This window comes from Vanellus vanellus (assembly GCF_965231255.1).
Source record: "Vanellus vanellus genome assembly, chromosome: Z".
NCBI classification, from domain to species: domain Eukaryota; kingdom Metazoa; phylum Chordata; class Aves; order Charadriiformes; family Charadriidae; genus Vanellus; species Vanellus vanellus.
Genome location: NC_138908.1, coordinates 44,392,761 through 44,412,901, shown reverse-complemented (window position 1 = coordinate 44,412,901; position 20,141 = coordinate 44,392,761). Strand labels below are relative to the sequence as shown.

Here is a 20,141-nt window from a genome sequence, read left to right as displayed (position 1 = left end):
GTAGTACAGGAAAAACTTGTATCATATACAACAGGTATTTCAAGTTTGTTAATCTTGCCAGCATCTAATCTCTATCCAGAGCCTGTTATTAAAATAATTAGCACCATGATTTTTAAATAATAATATGCAATAATATTCCATTTCTGATACAGTTCTCTTTATAGCTTCAGATTTTTGTCATTAATTCCTTTCCAAATCACTGTAAGGACTATTGCTCTTTATTGATCTGGCTCTTTTAATTATGTAAGAGCTAATAAGGACAGGATTTAAAGTTGCAATTACCTTTGTTGCTGAACTTCCTTGCAGATGAGAGGCTCTATGGCGTAAGAGCTAACTACGCTTGTAAGGGATTGCAGAATGAAGGCTTGGCAATCCGGGGAAGAGATGTGGACTAACCAAATGCAAAAAAAAAAACTTCAGAGACACTAAGAAAGCACACTTCAAAAGCATTCATTAGTAACTGCTCAGTAATAGTAATCTTATGACTTACTTGTAGGAGCAGCATTTTAAGATACAGGTATTTTCTCCGTGCCACTTCCCACAGCCAGCAGGTGGCTACATCCTACTAACGCTTTGAGTGCTTTCAAAATTAATGGTTCCACATCAGTGTGTACGGTTGCTTTTGTAAGTAATGTTGAAATAGAGAGTACGTAGCTTTTACACCCTGGGTATTAGGAAACAAATATCAGATGAGAAGATAAAATAATAAAGCTGTTGCAGAACCCGTATTTCCAATGGAGGCCAGAATCTTTCCAAGTGACAAAGTAATCCTGGGGAAGCTGCTTTTAGTCTCACTTAGACTGGAATAAAAACAGTATAGCTCTCCAGGTGTGCTCTTCAGCTATGCCTGGTTTCTTTTTTGAAGAGGCTAAAGAAAAGAAAACCATCTTCCCGTAACTCTGTGGTCTTCTCTAGGACACCACATGTCCTGTCTGGCCCTGCAATAATACTGAAATCACTCTAGATTGCACGTGACTGTGGCCCACGAGCAGTAGCTGTACACTCACCATGAGCACTACGTACGCCGGCAAGACTTCCACACACAGGCAGAAAGATCCGTGAATTTTCCTGACCCTGCTCCAAGGATCAGACTTTCACAGTCACTTTTGAATCAGACCGCTACAGCTCTAGTCATTACTCTGGACTGAAATCACTGTAATTTTCCCATTTTTTTTTCACTCTTGATGTGGCAGATAAATAAAATATTATTTTATGACCTCAGGGTTTCAGACAGATTTTGATTTATTGAGTACTTCTCAGGAGTCTTTACGTTAATGCATTGATTTTGGTTGCATTAAGTGGAGAAATTTTTATGTGGGAAAACAGACTTCAATTTCTTATACACAAATTTGATAAGATTCTTGTGCAAGCCTCGAGTTGGCATTGAAAGATTTACTCCAGATGACACTGACAAAGTATAGCGCATAAATGAACATGTTTTTAAAACCTAAGGAACAATCCTGTAAAAATACAACTGAACTTCCGCTGCTTATCTACATTAATTTTCTTGAAAGTGAGTCAGCTAGCCATTGCATAAGCATATTATAGTATTTCCTTTGTTGTTGCTAGAAAAATAAAAATGAACTAGCAATTGCTTCTGTTTTTAGCAGTATGAGTATTTAACTTTTAGATCAGCGTTTTCTTAGGCTTCTCTATACAGAGATTAGTAAGTTAGGACACGTACAGGTTATAACACGGTATGAAGTACTGCATTTTTCTTTCATCTGCAGCTAAGTTCAGTTAATTTTGTCATTCCTTCAGCATCACAAACAAGCTTAGAAGCAACAGAGGGAAGTCATTCCCATTCCCTCTTACCTGGGCTTTTTGTACCGCAAACTGGAAAAATAAGAGAAGTTATTTACAACACCATACCCTAAAGCACTGCACTTCAGTATGAAAAAATGGGATGAGGTAGCATGTACAAATACTTAATGTGATTTTTTAAACCTACAACAGCTTTAGTTTGATTTGCTGATCCCAAAGGTCTAAAAGCTTGACAGATTCATCAAACTGACCATTTTTTCCCCAGTACTGGGAAATGCTGTTGGGTGCAAAGAGCCAGTTTGTGCTAAGTTCTCCTCACCGCCCCCCAGATATCTACTGCATGATCAAAAGGAAAGGATTTCAGTGTATTGACTGACTTTGCGTTGCGTAGAACAGGTTCTGAAAATTATTGGTACAGCTTTGATTAACACAGCTGTCCTTTGAAGCTGATTTACTTCATAATGAGAACTAACTGGGACTAACAGAACACCGCAGTATAGGCTATTTCAGCGACACTGCTCACAGTGAACACGTCTTACTAACACTCTCTAACTTGTATGTACTGTCAATACATATCCAGGGCTTAATTTGAACTCCTAAAAGTCTACATAAACTTGGGCCTTGGCTGCTTGAAAGACAGTCTTTCTTCCCTTAACACTCAGGAAGTTGAGATTACCCAATGTATCCGAGCCCACACTTTTACAAGAAAGAGGTGTCCGCAGTTCTGGATGTTGCTGGCGAGCTTTAAGAGATCTGTGCGCTTTTACAGTAGTTCACCAATACACTGTGAGAAGTTTCAATTAGGAATTGGGGTGGGAATGCTTTTTTCTACTTTGAATTTGGCAATATTCTGGATACAACAGACCTTTCCTAGTCTCTTTGGGAAAGAGGCAGGTATAGTAAAGGCAAACAGAAATAACTCCAGGAAAGTGAAATCCTTTCATTAATATTTTATTTCACCCTTCTCTAAATTTAGGCAGCTAATTTAAGTAGATGATAAAGCTTTAATGAATTCCAGAAATTCAGTATCAGACAATTGGTCAAACCAGAGAGGCTCGGAAAGACACTGAAAATACTCCAAAAAGCCACAAAATAGATTAAATATAATTTTTAAAAGTATTTAAAAATATAGTATCTGGAAAATTCTTTAGGGGCTAGAAGCAGATGATGAGCTTTCTGGCAGGTATTCTTGAGGATTTTTGCCTTTTAATTCTTGACTGTTCATCCTTCACCATTATATTTTAATGTCACCTGTTATTAAATATAACAAATAAAACATCAGAAGACGTGTACATTCCATTGTCTCCTATTTCAGCTATGTGACTGTATTCTGGAATTCATGAAACCAGGCAGATTTTTTATATAACTACATCAGAGCTTCAGAATCAAGTTGTATATTCTGACAACATTAGAAATAACAAGAAACATAAATGCTAAGTAGGGCAAATGGTCTTCAACGGATGAACAGCATCAGAAAAAAATTCCTAAGATATGCATATATCATTAAATGACAAAAGAATAATATGAAGCTCCTACATGCTATTAAAGAAATAATAAGTGGAAAAAATATTTTTGTCTGTCACTAGGAGAGACTGGAAGGGAAATCCTCATTCAACTCAAACCAAAAGGATACACATATCCTATTGGATCTACAACATAATTAAACACATCTTAAGTGGATACTGAAGTGTACACAACGCGATCCTGTTAAGTCAACCGTCTGGCTGAGTTTTACCCAGTCATCCCGCCAGTTGACTCCTAACATGAATTATATCTGCACAAATCAAAAGAACCACACCAGCAGGAAGCCCAATTATAATTGCCTTCTTCGCATTGCCTATAGGCTCCTGTGCTCGTACAATTTGATTAGTTTTCTCCCTCTCCTTCTCCCCTCCCCGCAGCATCTCCAGAGCGCGTTGCTGCCTGCACAGCTCTGTCAGTGTGTGCTCATGGTTAGTTAGCCTGGCCTTGAGTAAAAGAGAACTCCTTGGCAAGACTTGCTGCAAATACATTGATATAAAATAGCTGTTAGGTTGACATCACAGCAGCCTGGCATGGAGCTTTTTATAAAATGCAAAGTTACGCATTATGAAAAAAAGCTGTCCAATAGAGGAACAGATGTTTCTTCCGCTTTGTCGTAATCAAGCTGGATAAATTTGTGATAATCTGGTTACACAAGAGGTTGGGTGCGCACTGTAGGTGGGGTAGTCAGTTGCTCTTGACGTTAACAAAATCTCAAGGACTCTTGTGACAGAGCACTTAAGGTCTGAGAATGGAAATAGCAATTGTGATAATGCTTCCAGGGTCAAAGCGACCACAGGTATTTGGGGGTTTGTTCACTTGAATCTCCCAAGGACTCTCATACGAATTAAAACATTTTCCCCTGCCTCACAATTAATCAGCCAAGAAATTGAAAACATGCAGGCAAATTCAATTACTTTAGCAAAATCATACTGTTATTACAGCATAATTTGTATTCAGTCACTGGGCACCTTAAAGGAATCGTTGTGGTCTGTTAGTAATTTGAGGACTGGACTGTTTGGGTAGTAGTCTAATAATTTGGAAGGTTCTGGTCTTTGTTAAGAAACTCTTAAAAGGCATGCCAAATAGAGGCAGTACCAACCTTAATTAAATGGTCAGAGACAGATAACAGTAAGAAAAATCCAAGGCATCCATCATTCATAATGTTATTTGAAGCGCCCTGCAAAGGAAATAAAATTTCATGAAGACTAGCAAACTTAATGTACTTTCTGAGAATTTCTTCCGAGGCTTGATTCATATAAGGTCACATTACCCCTTTTAGCTTCAGAAACTAGGATTGACTCAATCTTTTTCATTTTGGAGAAGGACTTCTATTTGAGAAACTAGTGATATGATCTACTTAACTGATACACATTCAATAGGTTTACTCCTTCAAAGCAGGATCTAACTTAAAATACTAGCAAAGGAGAAACAAATTTAATTTATTTCATTAAGAATCATCAACACTATCAGATCTCTTGTCTAAATACAGTTTGGAGTTTGGATGTTTGTTTTTTTTTTTTTCTGTCCAGTGTAATGAACTTATTAGTCTTGCAACCACCTAGGTAGTCTTTCCTTATGGGGAAAAAAAAAAAAAAAACAAACAAAACAATAAAGAGAAAATCCAATGTAAATCATGAAAACAGGGAGATATTTTCCCACAAAAACAAATCTTCAAATTTCAATACATGTTTTTTGCTATGGCAGTGCCCCATTAAACTTCTTTTTTTTTTTTTTAATTAAAGAAAAATAAAACCACTTCTATCCCTATGCTAGCAAAGAAACCAGGAGATGAATTGTGGAAGGAAAGAGTTAAAACTAACAGGATGGATCAGTATCATTAATAATGTGTTCATTTAAGACTTCTTTTAGTATTTCAAACCACAATTTCTCACACAGAAGCATGAAACCATGGATAAATAAGCAAGGTACACCATCTCAAAATCCATATGACAGCGTATTTGAGAAGATACTATAAAAACACCATGATTTTTAAAATCCAGTTTTTTTAAAACATGGATAAATCTATCATATGATGTCAAATAATCATGACTGTACAAGATACATTACAACAATATATTTAGAATGAGCACTATTGCCTACTCCGGAACAACTCATTACCTGTAAGAACATAATTACTGTGCACTGACTACTCTGTGTTGGTAACTGCAGCCTCTAAGGCATTAGCAGCCGACTCCCACAGCTACAGTGGAACACTCAGTAGGATACAGTCATCCTTGGTGTCCAAACAGCATTGCTGTTTTTTCATGGATACTTCTTCCCTTCCCAAAGCCCTGCCACCAGGCCATCTATTCTATATCTATTCTATTCCACTCGCCCTTCCCTCTGGTAGGATTACGAGATGTCTGAGCTCAATTGACCATTACCTCTTTTTCTGCCTGCGTATTGAGTGTAAGGAGAATATATAGACCATATAGACCTTGGACTGGAATTCCCAGACATTTGGTTGTATAGTCGCAGACATTTGGTTGTATAGTCGAAGTGCCAGTTCAGACCAATCTGCCGAGGTCCATAAATCCCTGCCATCCCCACTGTGCATGGGCAAAGCAACTTTGCCACTCGCGTGTGGCACACATGGTCCGGGCAAGAGGAACAAACACAGTGTCTACAGCACATAACTCGCTGTGTACGCACAGGCTGTCAGTCAGGAGCTCGAGCTGCAGGTCTGGGACATCTCACACCCATCAGGCATGCCTATTCCCCTGCGTCTCTCCACTGCCTCTCTCTCCAGATGTATCGTTCCCTCCACCTGAGACACAGACCTACTATGCCGCTTGCAGAAAGGAAAAAAGAAAAGAAGAAAAAACCCACATTGTTCCACTTGCACATGTTTGTCTTCCATATTCTCTGTTTAGACTGCAACATTTCCCATGAAGAGGCTGTCACCGGAGTCTTTTGTATGCAGCCACCGCTGTGTGGGATCTCTAAGGAGGAGAGTGTGGCCCGGTCAGGGATGCATACATGCTAATAGCAAAGATAACTTGCTGTCTGACAGCATTTCCACAATTTAAAAATATGAGCTGATAAATCAGAAAACAAAATAAAACAAAACAAAATAAAACAAACAAACCCCAAAACACTAAAAAAACAGCCACGGCACCACTAAGGGGTTAGTTAAAGGCAGACCTTTAGGAGCAAAGGGTAAAACAGTGTCCAACAGGCATTAACGCACGCTGTAACACGCGTGGCAGAAATTACTACCTCTGTTAATTCGCGCGTGTTCCCGACAGGGCGAGCAGGGGATGCCGCGCTGGGGATGCCCGGGAAGGGAGCGCAGAAGAGCCACAGGCGAAAAAGGCTCAGGGAGACGGTCGGGTAACCTCAGCGCAAGGACCAACTGCGGGAAAAGCGAGCGGGGGGACCCGACACGCGTGTCCCGGGCTGCGGGAGAAGGGCAGCGGGACGAGCCTGCCGGGCAGCCGGGCTGGGCAGCGGCGCCGGCGCAGCGGGAGGCGCTTCCCCGGCCACGGCCGCCCCGGGACCGGTCCTCCCCGCCGCCACCCCGCGCCCGGAGCGGGCGGGCCGGCCCCGCACACGCCTCCCGCGGCCGAGGGCGGGCCGGGGCGGCCGCGGGGTGCCGTCCCGCCTCGCCGGGCAGAGCAGAGGGCCGGGCCGGGCCGGGCAGGCGGGAGAGGAGAGAAGAGGAGCGGAGCGGGGCCGCGGCGGGCAGAGCGGAGCGGTCTCGCCATGGTGCTGCTGGTGGTGATGGGCGTGAGCGGCTCGGGGAAGTAGGTAGCGGGCGGGCGGCGGCCCCGGGCAGGGGGGTCTCGGCCCCTTGCCCGAGGGCCGGGGGGGTTGTAACCGAGTCGTTGTGCTTCCCCGCAGGACCACGGTAGGGTCGCGGCTGGCGGCGAAGGTACGGCTGGGTCGCACGGCGCGGGCGCCGCCTCTCTCGGCGCTGCTCGGCGGGAACCCTCCCACCATCCCTCCCTTCTTCCCTCCCTCCCGCCCTGCCTCCCTTATTGCTTCCCTCCCGCCCTGCCTCCTTTATTCCTTTTATCCCTTCATCCCTCCCTCCATTCTTCCCTCCCTCCATTCTTCCCTCCCTCCCTGCTTCCCTTCTTCCCTGCTTCCCTCCCTCCCTTTAGTGGTCGGTGCTGGTCCCAGTGCATCCTGCCCCCCCCCCAGCTGGGTTGGGGTGGCTGTCACCAGCTTGGCCGACTTTAGCTCAGCGCCCTGACACATCAGCTGCTGGTAAGCTGACTTTGTAATTTTTTGTTTTGCTAATCATCATGACATAAGCGGTGATTCACAGCCTGGTGTAAGAGGCCTGTAACTTGTTTAGGTGTCGTCTGTGTGTAACTTCTGGGGCCCTTATTAGCTTACTTGGTTTGGCTGAACGATCCGCAGTTTTACTTCTTTTTTTCTTAGCTGGGGTGGAAATTCTATGATGCAGATGATTATCATTCGCCAGAGAATAAAAAGAAGATGGCAGAAGGGATACCGCTAAATGATGAGGTACTTTTTATAAACCCTGAAAAAACAATCATGGGCACATTTATCTTTGTTATCTCCGGCACATCCCATTAAAGCAGATTGTGCTTTATGTAGACTAGGCTGTTACCATAGGCTGAATTTATAGGTCTGCAGCTGGTAAGAGAAGGAGGCCTTTTGTGTTACAAAGGATTCTGCATAAAAAAGTAGTTTATCAAAGTGTGCTTGGTAGCTCACGAGGGGTTTCATGCTAATTTGTCAGAAATCTCTCCCGCTAGATCAATGTACAGAACTGCAGCTTTAGATTACATGCTGCTTATTTGAGTTAAATACACGAAGACAGACAAATGTCTCTACTGAGGTACATTTCATCACTTTCAGTTACTGCAGTGATTACTCCACAATATTCTGTTTGATACGCTCCTACTTAAAATGTGCTTCCTTCCCTTCAGTCTGTTCTTCAGCCTAAACAGATAAAAATGATCAAGTTTAGTTTTACAATAATTATGAATTTAGACGCTTGAGTAAATTGGAAAAGTCACAAGATGATACTTGTTGAACTTTTTCTGGGAAATCTCTAGAAACATAAAGCTGAACCAGGGAGTTCTTCAGAGCACTTTCTGTGGACTGAAAAAAATATTCTAGGTCGTTGTTAAAAATTTTAATCTTTCGCTAGTGGTTGGAAGTTCGTATAAGCCAGTATGTCATCTGAATCAGCGTTGCACAATTGAATGACTGAACCATTAGTGTATTGTGCCCAGCAAGAGGGAAGCATCTCTTCTGAAACACCAGAGATGCAAAATTGTGAGGGCGTTCTTGAATGCCAGTGGGAAGTTACTCTAATGACAACAACAAAAAAAATGTTGCATTTGTCCATGTCATCATTTGTTGTGGTCACCCAGCAGTAACAGCATTGAAGGATGAAATGGGAGCAATGGTTTAGTGCCTAATCGGCATGACAAAAGTTTGTGGGAGCTTAAAAGTTAAAATAAGATTACAATGGGAAGCTGATCAATCACTCACACTGTGTTTGCCTAACTACAGAGCAAAGGTTTTGCAAAATTATGGCTGTAATTACATTTATTTGTGATTGCTGCTGACATAAAAATTACATAAATAAGTTATTGCAGGTAACTAAATTTAGATCTGTCTGTTCCTGAAAACCTCAACTTTGATCCAAAGAATTGTGTGTGTATGCCAAGATATAAGGAAAAAGAAGTAATTCAGGGTGTACCTTTGAGTTGTATAATAGAAGCAAGAGAGAAGTTGACTGTCCTTCAAAGGTTTTCAAGGTGCATGCAACACAAATACATGTTACTTTCATCACGTACTTGTAGGTATCTGTAATATAAAGAGTACTATTCCACTAAAAATATCTTTTTGATAATATGCCTAGCACTTCCCATTAGCCTTCAGGCAGTGGTAGCAAATCTACATCAGGAACAAGGAGAATCAAAACTGAAACTTGCTGTACAGTTTAATGCTAATTTTCATCTCTAGTCAAATGCTCTAGATGTTAGAAGCAATTGTTTCATAAACAGTTTTGAACTAGCTTGTTTTTTTTTCTAGGACAGGATTCCCTGGCTTTGTGCATTGCATGATATACTAAGGAGGTAAGAGAACATCTAGCTTTAACGAATTTGGGCTAAAGACAAAAAAGTACCAAAAGTATTTTCCCCATTGCATTCCAAAGCAGAAATGTATGTAGTAGTGTGCAGGTATTAAAGACATTCTTTTTCACTATATCTAAGCTGTCATAATAATTGCTGAGGGTGAGGTAATCCCTAAAGAGTAGCGTTGGGAAAATTGTTGCCGATGATAGCTGGTTTTCTCCTGTTTCTGTAAAAATAATTCCAAGGATCCAGTTCAGTAATAACCCTGACATTAGCTACTTACAAAGGATATAACCACAAAATACAGCAACAATGACGGTAGAATAAAATGTTGTAAAATATTGTTAGTTTCAATAAGATGCGGCGTCACATTTGCTTGACACCATCTCCCACAGGATCCTTATAGAGAAGCTGGTGGAAGTATGGGCTGGATGAGCAGGCAGTGGGGTGGACTGAAAACTGGCCGAACTGCCAGGCACAGAGGGTGGCGATCAGTAGCACGAAATCTTGATGGAGGCCAGTAACTAGCGGTGTACCCTGGGGGTCAATATTGGGTCCTGTCCTGTTTAACATCTTCATTAATGACCTGGATGATGGGGCAGAGTGTACCCTCAGCAAGTCTGCAGATGACACAAAACTGGGAGGAGTGGCTGATCCAGAAGGGACCTTGACAGGCTGTAGGAATGGGTTGATAGGAACCCTCATGCAGTTCAAGAAGTACAAAGTGCCGCCCCTTAGGGGGAAACAATCGCAGGCACCAGTACGGACACTGGGGGACACCCAGCTGGAAAGGTGCTTTGCAGAAAAGGACCTGGGGGGGGCTGTGGTGGGCACCCAAGTTGAACATGAGCCAGCAATGTGCTCTTCTGCCAAAGCAGGCCAGCTGTACCCTGAGCTGCATTAGACAGCGGAAGGCCACAGCCCAGAAACTTGCAAAATCAAGTATACTTTAAAAGAGCCTAATGCCAATGTTTAATTACTGGTACTTGTTAAGTAGCTGAGGCTGGCATTGGCTTACCTGGGTGATAATAGTAGTTATTATAAGTTCTTACTTCCCTGTGAACCAAAATCTGGTGAACATAGCATGATTTTTAAACAGCTTTATTCTTAATTTTAATTTGGTTACAGAATGTATTTTCTTAGACAGGCATTTCATCCACTGATCGTAGAGACAACTAGTTCTGGATTTGCAGTTTGGTGGAACACACACCCACGGTTTTAGGCCTGCTTTATTTTAAGAAACCTTGCCAGTAAAAAAATCCAATCCCTTGTTTAACTTGAAGTGGCAATATATGCAGTGCTGCCAATGAGTATGGTTACAGGAAACATAAAATTTAACATTACAGTTAAATTTGAGACGGTGAAAACAGGTGTTGGAAGCATACCTGCATATGTATTGAAGAACAGAGCTCTGCACTATTCAGCAGCGACTTGCTCCGTAGACAGATTAGTGTAGTAATTTTATAGATAACGGACTGGAGTTTGTATGGATATTCAGTTGCTGCTGTTTTCAGCAGTTAAGGAAATTATCGTCACACTTCTGTGCGCTAGAACTGAATTTAATTTAGGAAAGAATGGTGGCTAATAAGGTCCCCAAGACTGAGATTTTGCCAGGAGGCCGGCTAGCCTGACCTCACTGTCAAATCATATCTTTACCTGCGTTGGAAATTTGGTTTCAAAATCCTGTCAAAACGACGAAAAAATGCCATTACTCCCAAGGAGTCCTCTGCAAGGATCCAGGGGTTGTCTCCCTTGTTCAGCAGAACTAACAAGACATTTTGCTATACCACATGTGAATATTTGGTTGGTTGGTTGCTTATTTTTTTCTTTTTGATAGAGAAGACTCATCTGGACAAAATGCAATTCTGGCCTGTTCTGCCCTGAAGAAGATGTATAGGCACATATTAGTTAGTGGAGCATCTGCAATTGAAAGCAACCAGCCAGAGCAACCAGGAGGAAACACAGCACTGAAGATCCTCTTTGTTCATTTGGATGGGCCCATCAGCGTCATTGCTGGCCGCCTGGAGAAGAGGAGAGGACATTTTATGCCACCTGACCTTCTCAAGTCTCAGTTTGATACTCTGGAGCCTCCTAGCGCACCAGAAAACTTTATTACTGTCAGTCTAGAAAAATCTCTCCCCGAAATAGTGCTGGAGATTGAGAGTGCCATTTTTCAGGGTGAGGCTCTTCTGGACTAGCTTTCTGAATTACGGATACAGAAATTTGTGTAAGGATATCAAGGGTATGAAACAGCATTTTAATTATTGATTATTAAATCAAACTTATTTTTCCTAATAATCAAGTGATTTGTTGTATTAAGAGCTGATTTACTCCTGTTGGGATTTTTATCATGGCTCTGTAAAAGACATATAAATTTTCAAAAACTGTCAACTTTTCAAGGCCTTCAACATACAAAGTTAAAGCTCCCATTTCAGGAAGAGCCTGCTTTCGAAAATGCTGCAAAGGGTCACACGCAATAATTTAATTTCTTCATTTTAATGTTTCCTCTGCCAAACATGGGGATGGGCACATCTGCTGTTAAGTGATGAAATGATATACAGCTTTGTTAGAAACAAAGTGTTTATTTTTTTAGAAGTGCATGATGAAGTTCTGTGGCTGACACTACCACTGTCTCACTGCCAGATTTCCAAGAAGTTGTAGCTTCTGTGTTGGAGTCCTTGCTAACCTCACCAGGGCTCTGGGGGCATCTTGAGGGATACCGTGAACTCTTACTGTATGCGTTGAACACCAAGCTGAAAAATGTGAGAAAAAAGGCAGTGGTGGTGAGGCAATATACAAAATACAATTGCGTGGAAAGCTTTAGAAATAAAGTGTAAGTGGCATCATATTGGCTCTGAACTTGCATCTTTTCGTGGCCAAAGCGCACCCGTTGGTAACGTGCAGTGGAGAGCGAGTCAACCAGTGATTCAAAATACTGAATACACGATTGATAGATGTTTCCTTCTTTTACAAAAACTAACTTACTCTTTCACAGTTGGACCACCTTCTTCGCTTCCCTTTTCTGGTGTGCTTTAGTCTTCCACCTCAGCCGATGCCCAGGCCAATAATGCTTGTAGAAAGGTGTCCATACAACTGCTTTAAAGCATAAGATCAAGCTATTTCTAATACACATTTTTCGCAACCTTTTTTTTGTGATCAGAAAATTCCAAATACCCAGTCAGTTACCTAACTCACAGAATTTAAATATCCTTTTTTATTGCCAAAGTGTTTCTTAAAAAGTTCTTTATGCCTTGTTACACAAGAGGCGCTTTTTTAGCTTAAGTCGGTGAAAACTGCAGATAGTTTCTGTAGGAAAGATTCGAGTCAAATCTGCATGGACTCATCCCCATGTGCAGTTGCACATGGATTATTTCTAGCGTGTCATGCAATTATTTTTTTTTATTTCTGAGATGATGGATGAACTCCTTCGTAAGCAAAAACTCATGTTTCGAAGCATCTTTGGTGCAATTTATACCTGGGCAACTAGTTGAAAAACATTTGTCTTCTTTCTCATTTTGTGTAAATAGTAAGGGCTTTGTGGTTTACTAAGCAAACTACTGTGCATAGATCAGTGCCAGGAACGGGCATTACCTAACTGAAAGCGGGCAGATATGGGATACAGATTTGGGATTGTAGACATTAAGACACCCACCCAAGAAGTGGTCTTTTTGTGTTTGTTTGTGAGCTGGAGGGAGAATACCCGGCAGTTACCAGTTTTAGTCTGCCGCTGTACACTACAGCAGCACTAGAAAAAAAACACTTGGTCTCAATTCAGAGCCTCTTTATTCTGAGAGCCAAGGTGCAAGTGTAAGACTTGGAGCCAAAATTAAGCGCAAGAGATGGGCACATCTGGCTGATTCACTCACATTTCAAAGACTACACACCTCTTCAGAGCAAGTGACTTGTCAGAACTGTAAAAATAACGTTAGTAGCTATGAAAATCAAATAAATGGCACCCTCTTGTGGTACCTCTGCTTTTAATGAAGTTAAATTTTCCCAATTTACACCATTTTACAAACAAAGAGCTTTTCTAATACACTGATTATTAAATACAGATTTATGCTCATTTTTTTTCCCACACAATAAAACTAGATCAGGACACTGTACCATGATGGGAAAGCAGCTGCATCCTGTCACAAACAGATATGATCAGACCTTCAAATAAATGAATACTGGGCAACATTTTCAAGTGTGAGCACCGAAAAGCCTAGACTGTAATTTTCAGATCCGCTGGTCAGCATTTATAGCATGCTCACAAAGTGGCTGGCACTAACAGAAAATTATACTCAACGCTTAAAAAATGTCCTCTCTTAGGGAAATCTACGTAAACACCTTGGGTTTTGGAAGTCTTTTCTAAACCAAGTAATACATTCTTACTTACAGGCAGCTCATGCTTCTCCAAATTAGGTCGGGGTATTTCTCACTCTTCGCTCCAATGACAGGAATATTTCTTCCCTTAACCTTTTAATACATTTGCCTTTTGCTTTTACTTAAAGCAAAACAAAGTATTTCCACAGTTCAGATGATGCTGAAAGGACAGAGTGACCCTTTAAATTAACATGCCAATTTTCTTGTGAATGACAGGTGCAGGTTTCACTACTGGAGTCCAGTACTTTAGTTTGTTACGTTCTATTTAGCTGGTGCTTGAAGGTTGTAATTTCCACTTACGTCCTTCCATTAAAAGAAGACACCTCTGTACCTTCACTATTCTAGCCTCCACATTTACTAGAAATTACCAGCACCTAAAGCTAGTCATATTTTGCAGACCTAGTGTTCATGAGAACCTCCTGTTTCCAAGAAAGCACAGATGGCAGTATGGGGATGAACGCAGTAAGATGTTAAACCAATTTTTTTTTTCAGAACGCTGATCTGTTGGCAGTGCCGAGCGTCCGCATTTTTCTCTCAGAATCCCAGAAGTGCAGGGAGTTTTCCTCCACCTTTGCCCATATCAGAGGGGGACGGATAGAGCCAAAAAAATTGCAGAAGCTGCCCCTCTGAACAAACAAGTAGAAACCAAGAAGCCATTACCTTCACTGGGACGAGCAAGGGAAATCTTCAGGAACACAACCTCCTATAGATGCTTTCCCTCTAAACTCCTCCCACTGGCTTTTTACTTAGAAAACGAAGGCTGCAAGACTCCTGGGAAGCTTTTCATTAGCTCCATCTGATGTTTATTTTCCCCAACACAGAACCAGGCTTATGCACTTAGCTGGATGGAACTGTTGTAATTTACTGTTTCTTAAACTTTTGCCACAGTGCCACATTGCTGAACTTCACAATGCTAAATCCACAGGGTCTTGCAGGTTGGCTTTTTCCCCTCTACAGGGAAAGCCTGCTTGGTTTCCGCTGGCCTGTTCACACACAGCTGCAATAATGCACAAATTGCTTATAAAGAATACTGAATTTGCATTTCACAGGGCTGCTTGTGGACCCCAGCTCCACAATTTGAGACAATTCCACATGCCGTCTTCTTGTTGCCAACCAGTTGACTGTTACCTACCTGCTATTCCGAAAGACAACAAAGCATTATTTTGTTCACTGAAGTGAACATTCTGTGCATCACAAATTAGAAGATTAAGATGTCAGTCATCCAAATGCTAACCACATACAACCACTCTCCAATTTTAATGATACTGTGCATGTAGACATTAGAAGGAAAAGATCACATAACAATCTCTGTACATAAGTTTCGTTTACCTGCCCAAACACAATCCTACAACATTTCAGTTACTTACTTTTTTAGAAAAAAAAATGAACTTAACGTTGTATTAGGGATGTTGTGTTCAGGTTAGTTGCAAGTCAGGTTAGTTGGGCAGGTTATTCATATTTGGATGGAAGTTTTATGTCCATATTTCAAAATACATTTAGCAAAGGCAGCAAAAACTAAGGACAAAACATCTGGAGTCAGAAATTGATTCTCCTACCTCTGCCATGAGCACAAGTTGTCTATGGAAGGTACATACACTATACCTCCTCAAGAATGTGTGCTAAGCAGTTTGTAACATGCTGTGTAAATACCATACCTACTACAGCATAAGCATTTTGCAATGCTATAATGAGCAAATAAAAATTAACCGTTAGATCACAATAGCAGTATCCATTCATACATTAAGCACAGAATGGGTAAAGTTGTCTTGACCTGCACAGGTTATCTTTACAGGCAAAGAACAGACCCAGCTGCCTGCCAACTCCACTCTAAATTGAGGTGGATATTTTATCATGCAGGCACCGAACCAAGAAGAGAATTAGACATCCTTTACAAAACTAGCCATCTTGATGTCACATCCCCAGTCATACTGTCACAGTATGTGGCTTGAGGGTACACATTTTAAATGGCATCTGTCAGTTCGCGCTACCATGTCTCTCAGCTTTTTTCTTTTTGCAGCAGTTTGATGATCAGGCAAGGCAGTTTTGTAGACAATCCTATTGGATCATTTGGTCCAATGTAGGGGAAAAGAAGAAAGGAGGAAAATAAAAGTCACAAGCTTCGTGCACACATGCCCTTCTTCTGATCCAAAATGCAAGCAGCTGTTTTCAAATACAAGCTACCAAAGTGCTCAGAGCTAACCATAAGGTTGCTTCTCAAAAAAGAGGTAGATGACACTTCTGAAGACAGAATTTGAAAGAAGGACAGGAAAAGGGCCGGGGGGGAGGGGCGAACAGGATCACTGTAATATGCTAGTTAACCAACAAGAGTGATCTTTCATTGTTAGTGATGCAAAAAAAAAAAAAAAGCCTACCCAACCTATAAACCTTATTCTACTTACCGTTTTCTGACAAAAATAAAATTCCTCCTATGCAAAAGATGGTTCAGTGTTTTACCACTACTTACAAGAAAGTTAGTAACTGTTGTTACTAGTTGACAACAGTTACTGCTGAATACTGGCTGTACTTCGATACAGAAACTTAGCTTGAGGGCTTATTTTAGAATTTAGGTAAAGCTTCATCTCTTGATGAACTGCAGTAAAATTTGACTTCAAATACAGCATCTGTTAGTTTGTAATGTGCAACTGAAATACTTACACAGGTGAACTGAACGTTGTCTCAAGAAACTGTTCATGCTAGTTAGATTCATTATTCTAGTGTCTTGGTAAAGCTTGGTAAAAACTGTTCCCTTCCCCACCTCACCCTCACCCTGTCTTTTTGAAAGTACACTTCTTGGATGTTACAGACTGTATTTTTAAAAGGACACACCTTCTGAACAACAAAGGGTCTTACTTTTTTTAAAGCAAGGTCCCAGTGAGGCACACTAGAAAGTCAAGTCAAATTAGTTACTTTGAAGAGCCTAATAAATAGTCATTGTGAAAATAACTGTTTAAAGGTACCAACTATGCTACAGAAACTACTTGCTACCTATCTCCTCCCTATCACAGCCTTGTACTCAGTGCAATGAAAGCCACCCACCCAACAGAAGTCACTGAAAAGGTATGATGATGGGTCTGATCTCTGGCTAGGAAATAAAAGTAAGAATAATTTTGTACCCAAACTATAGGTATTTTAAAAGGGCTTTATTATAATAAATTCATCTTACCAATAGATTCTATTTTAATTTCACATCACTTTATCATCTATTTTAACTTCAACATCATAGAATCATAGAATTGCTGAGGTTGGAAGGGACCTTGAAGATCATCAAGTCCAACCATTAACCTACCCTGACAAAAACCACTTCTAAACCATGTCCCTAAGTACCATATCTACCCTTTTTTTAAACACCTCCAGGGATGGTGAATCCACCACTTCCCTGGGCAGCCTATTCCAATGTTTAATAACCCTTTCAGTGAAAAAATGTTTCCTAATATCCAATCTAAACCTCTTCCCTCCACCTCACACTCCAGAAGTTGTTTATTAATCTTAGCCCAGAGGTGGTGAATATTGCCTGAATTTACACTCAAATGCCAACTCTTAAGCTGATCAGTCATCTTGAACGTCAGGTAATCATCAACTGCGAACACACTGAGACAAGATGCTTAAAGATTTTTTTAATTCATTTCTTACCTGTGCACAAGAGAAGTAACTACCAATAAAAGCTCAAAAGATATACAGTATTTTTTACATGGTGGTTAAAAGTAATTAGAGTATCACATGACCATGAAAGTAATGTTTCCAATTAAAAATCAGAATACATGTTAGGATCTCAATGGAACAAGCCAAAAAGCCTTAGAAGCTGTTCCAGAGCACAAGGCAGTGCCCCTTTGATTTGCACAATGACAAAGGTAATTTACAGTTAAACTTTGTGAATATTGAGACAATGTTATAATGCAAGTTTCTGTACAGTTAAATGTAAAGATATAAGCAGAACAGTAACTCCAGTACATTTTAACTGAACTTGCTTAAGCATTTCTGCTGAGAAGGTTACTGGAAGATTCTGCACCAAAACATGTCTTATGACTTCCCCCCCCCAGCTTTTTTGCATTACTTATAATCTCATTCTATTGCAATGTGTAAATCTCTAGAAATGATCTGTCTCCATTGTATATATTGTGTTTATAATTTATACAAATTAAAGCAAAAAATGGTAGATTATTCAAGTGGTATAAATCTTATAGCATTTTGCTAGCAAAAAAAATACATGCCAAAATCACAATAAGCAGTATTGGTACCCACAAATTGTAGCTTCAATTAATTTGTTTCCTTTTTAATTTGTATTCTACATAAACATTAGCCTTCAGTAGTAATTTAAGTAGTAAATAAATTGGACAGTTGTAGGTCAGACAAAACCTGTCCACTGAACTGTGAAAGCTGATATTGTTTCAAAAAAATCACAAATAATGCAGAACAAAAGAAGTGTGATGCATGCAACAGAGTGAAAATGCATTGATTCCCACTGTTTGAAGAAAACTACTGCACTCCACCTTAAAATGCATCAGACCAATTTTAGTTATAACAAGACAAATCCCAAGAGTCAGAATGAAATAAAGCAAATATTTTAAAGATTTAAGAGCTGTTATCAAAAATAAATTACATTTTTTAAAGTTAAAGAAACACTGCTATGAAGGCTGAGAGCCAAGCAGCCTTTCAATAGCTGCATTGATGTCTCCTCCTGTTGCTATTAGCGCTTGTAAGTTTGCTTCTCGGTTCAGAAAGCCCATTGCACTCAGCTGCTCCAGTTGTTGCTGAAATCGAACTTCTGGATTTTGTAACTGCTAAGAATAAAATTTCAAGCTATAAAAGCATAGCACACATTTAGCAAAGTACAGGATTTAAACATAGTTAGTTCTGCACCACTCCCTTTACTAATTTCTGACTACCTCTTTTTCAAGATGCTAAAACTATACTAGTGACATACATTCAATTCACAACTGAATTATTTTTTTAACATCTCAGAGCAGCTTCAAATTTTAAGAGTATCTACACTTACATGACATTATTGAACTACAGGAAAAGCTGCTTGTTTGATAAAAAAGGATTAAAATTAAACTGAGGAAATTTATGTCCCATGAACAGTTTCTTAAAGATATATGCGTATAGGTATTTTTTTTTTAGATAAAACAAGACTTCAACCCAGTAATGGGGAACAGCAAGCATTATGATGATGTCACTGTCAGCAATGGTGAATGTCATAGGCTTTTTTTTCTTGACATAAAAATCACCTCTTTTTTAATGTTCCAAATATTTATTAACTAAAATTACCAAAATTCTAATTATTGGAAAGCTTCAGTCTAAGGCAAACCGACAGCTATGCTCTACAGGATGATACTGCTCATGCAAACGCATGGTAAACTTCCACATGATTTCAGTGGTATGATCTTCAGTTCAGAGGCATTTTTGAATTATAACAATAATAGGAAAATAATACACTGGAGTAATACTGTGAAGTCACTTTTTGAAAGCAGTGAGTCATTTAGATATCAACACAAAACTTGTGCAGCTACTGCTAATTTTTCTTTCGTTCTACTTCAGAAGTTTCACACATTAAGAAATTACTACCAGTATTTAAAATCTGCACATGGTTCCAAACAAATACAATGTAAAGACATAACCTGAAGTTTAAGAACTGCCCTCCATCTGATTCCTCCAAGCAAAATGAAAGAGAATGTTGACTCAGTAGTGTAAGATTTGATAGTGTAAGAGAAAACATATGAGACTATGGTTTCCTGCAAGTGACACCGACCAGCACTTTCTCGTGGTTAGATGTTAGATCAGCAAGCTGAACTAACTCACCCTGTGGTAACAGAGGAGAAGTAGGACTGCCCCTTCCACTAGCAGTCTGCCATTACACTGGGTATGTACCACAGAGTAAGGGTGCTGTTTCACACAGCACTCTTGAGAGTTAACTGCATGTCTCCTTTAAAGCTAGTCTTGCTCACCACCCTACAACTACTGGCAAAGCTGCCCCCTTTGCTTGAGTTCTGGAGCTCTCTGGAAACCCTTAATCCCACACAGTATGTTAACAAAATGCACTGCAGTCTGAACCTGCAGGATGTCAACGAAGCCATACAGCAAATTCAGGCTCCAAATAACCAGACTGCAGCTATTCCAAAGTGTAGGGCAGAGGCTTAGTCACAGCTACAAAGTAACAGCCAGCAATACAGATAAAAAGCACAGAGGTAATAGTGTTCAATGTGCTTAAGCTTTTCTCTTGCCCGAGCCCACACTTCGCTTGTCAGTGAACGTTATCACCTCAACCTAATCTGCCTCAATCTTTCCAAGCATTTCATAAATTCAAGGGTATGAAGATGACCGTATAAAAATCAACTGTTCAGAGGACACTTTGACTCAAATTTGATGTTTTTCCAGCATGTACTTGCACAGCTGCAACAGCACTGTTAAGCCTCCTCTGACCAG

The 20,141-nt window shown here is 40.4% G+C and overlaps 2 protein-coding genes across 4 annotated transcripts in view; one reads left to right on the top strand and one right to left on the bottom strand.

Annotated features, from left to right (window-relative positions):
• The first annotated feature begins 6,863 nt into the window (after positions 1 to 6,863).
• IDNK (IDNK gluconokinase) lies at positions 6,864 to 12,201 on the top strand. Its single transcript, XM_082498124.1, has 5 exons — positions 6,864 to 7,034; positions 7,132 to 7,162; positions 7,678 to 7,764; positions 9,310 to 9,353; positions 11,191 to 12,201. Exons 1-5 carry the CDS (start codon positions 6,994 to 6,996, stop codon positions 11,549 to 11,551), a joined length of 564 nt encoding a protein of 187 aa, XP_082354250.1. The 5' UTR covers positions 6,864 to 6,993; the 3' UTR covers positions 11,552 to 12,201.
• UBQLN1 (ubiquilin 1) overlaps positions 11,565 to 20,141 on the bottom strand; it is a 35,517-nt gene continuing 26,940 nt past the window's right edge. Inside the window, exon 11 of one of the 3 annotated variants that reach the window (XM_082498123.1) lies at positions 11,565 to 12,106. In XM_082498123.1, coding sequence (XP_082354249.1) covers positions 12,083 to 12,106 — 24 coding nt within the window. In that variant the 3' untranslated portion in view covers positions 11,565 to 12,082. Of the gene's footprint in view, positions 12,107 to 17,320; positions 18,500 to 20,141 lie in introns of those variants that run through there. The other 2 variants (XM_082498121.1, XM_082498122.1) reach the window with 2 other exon arrangements.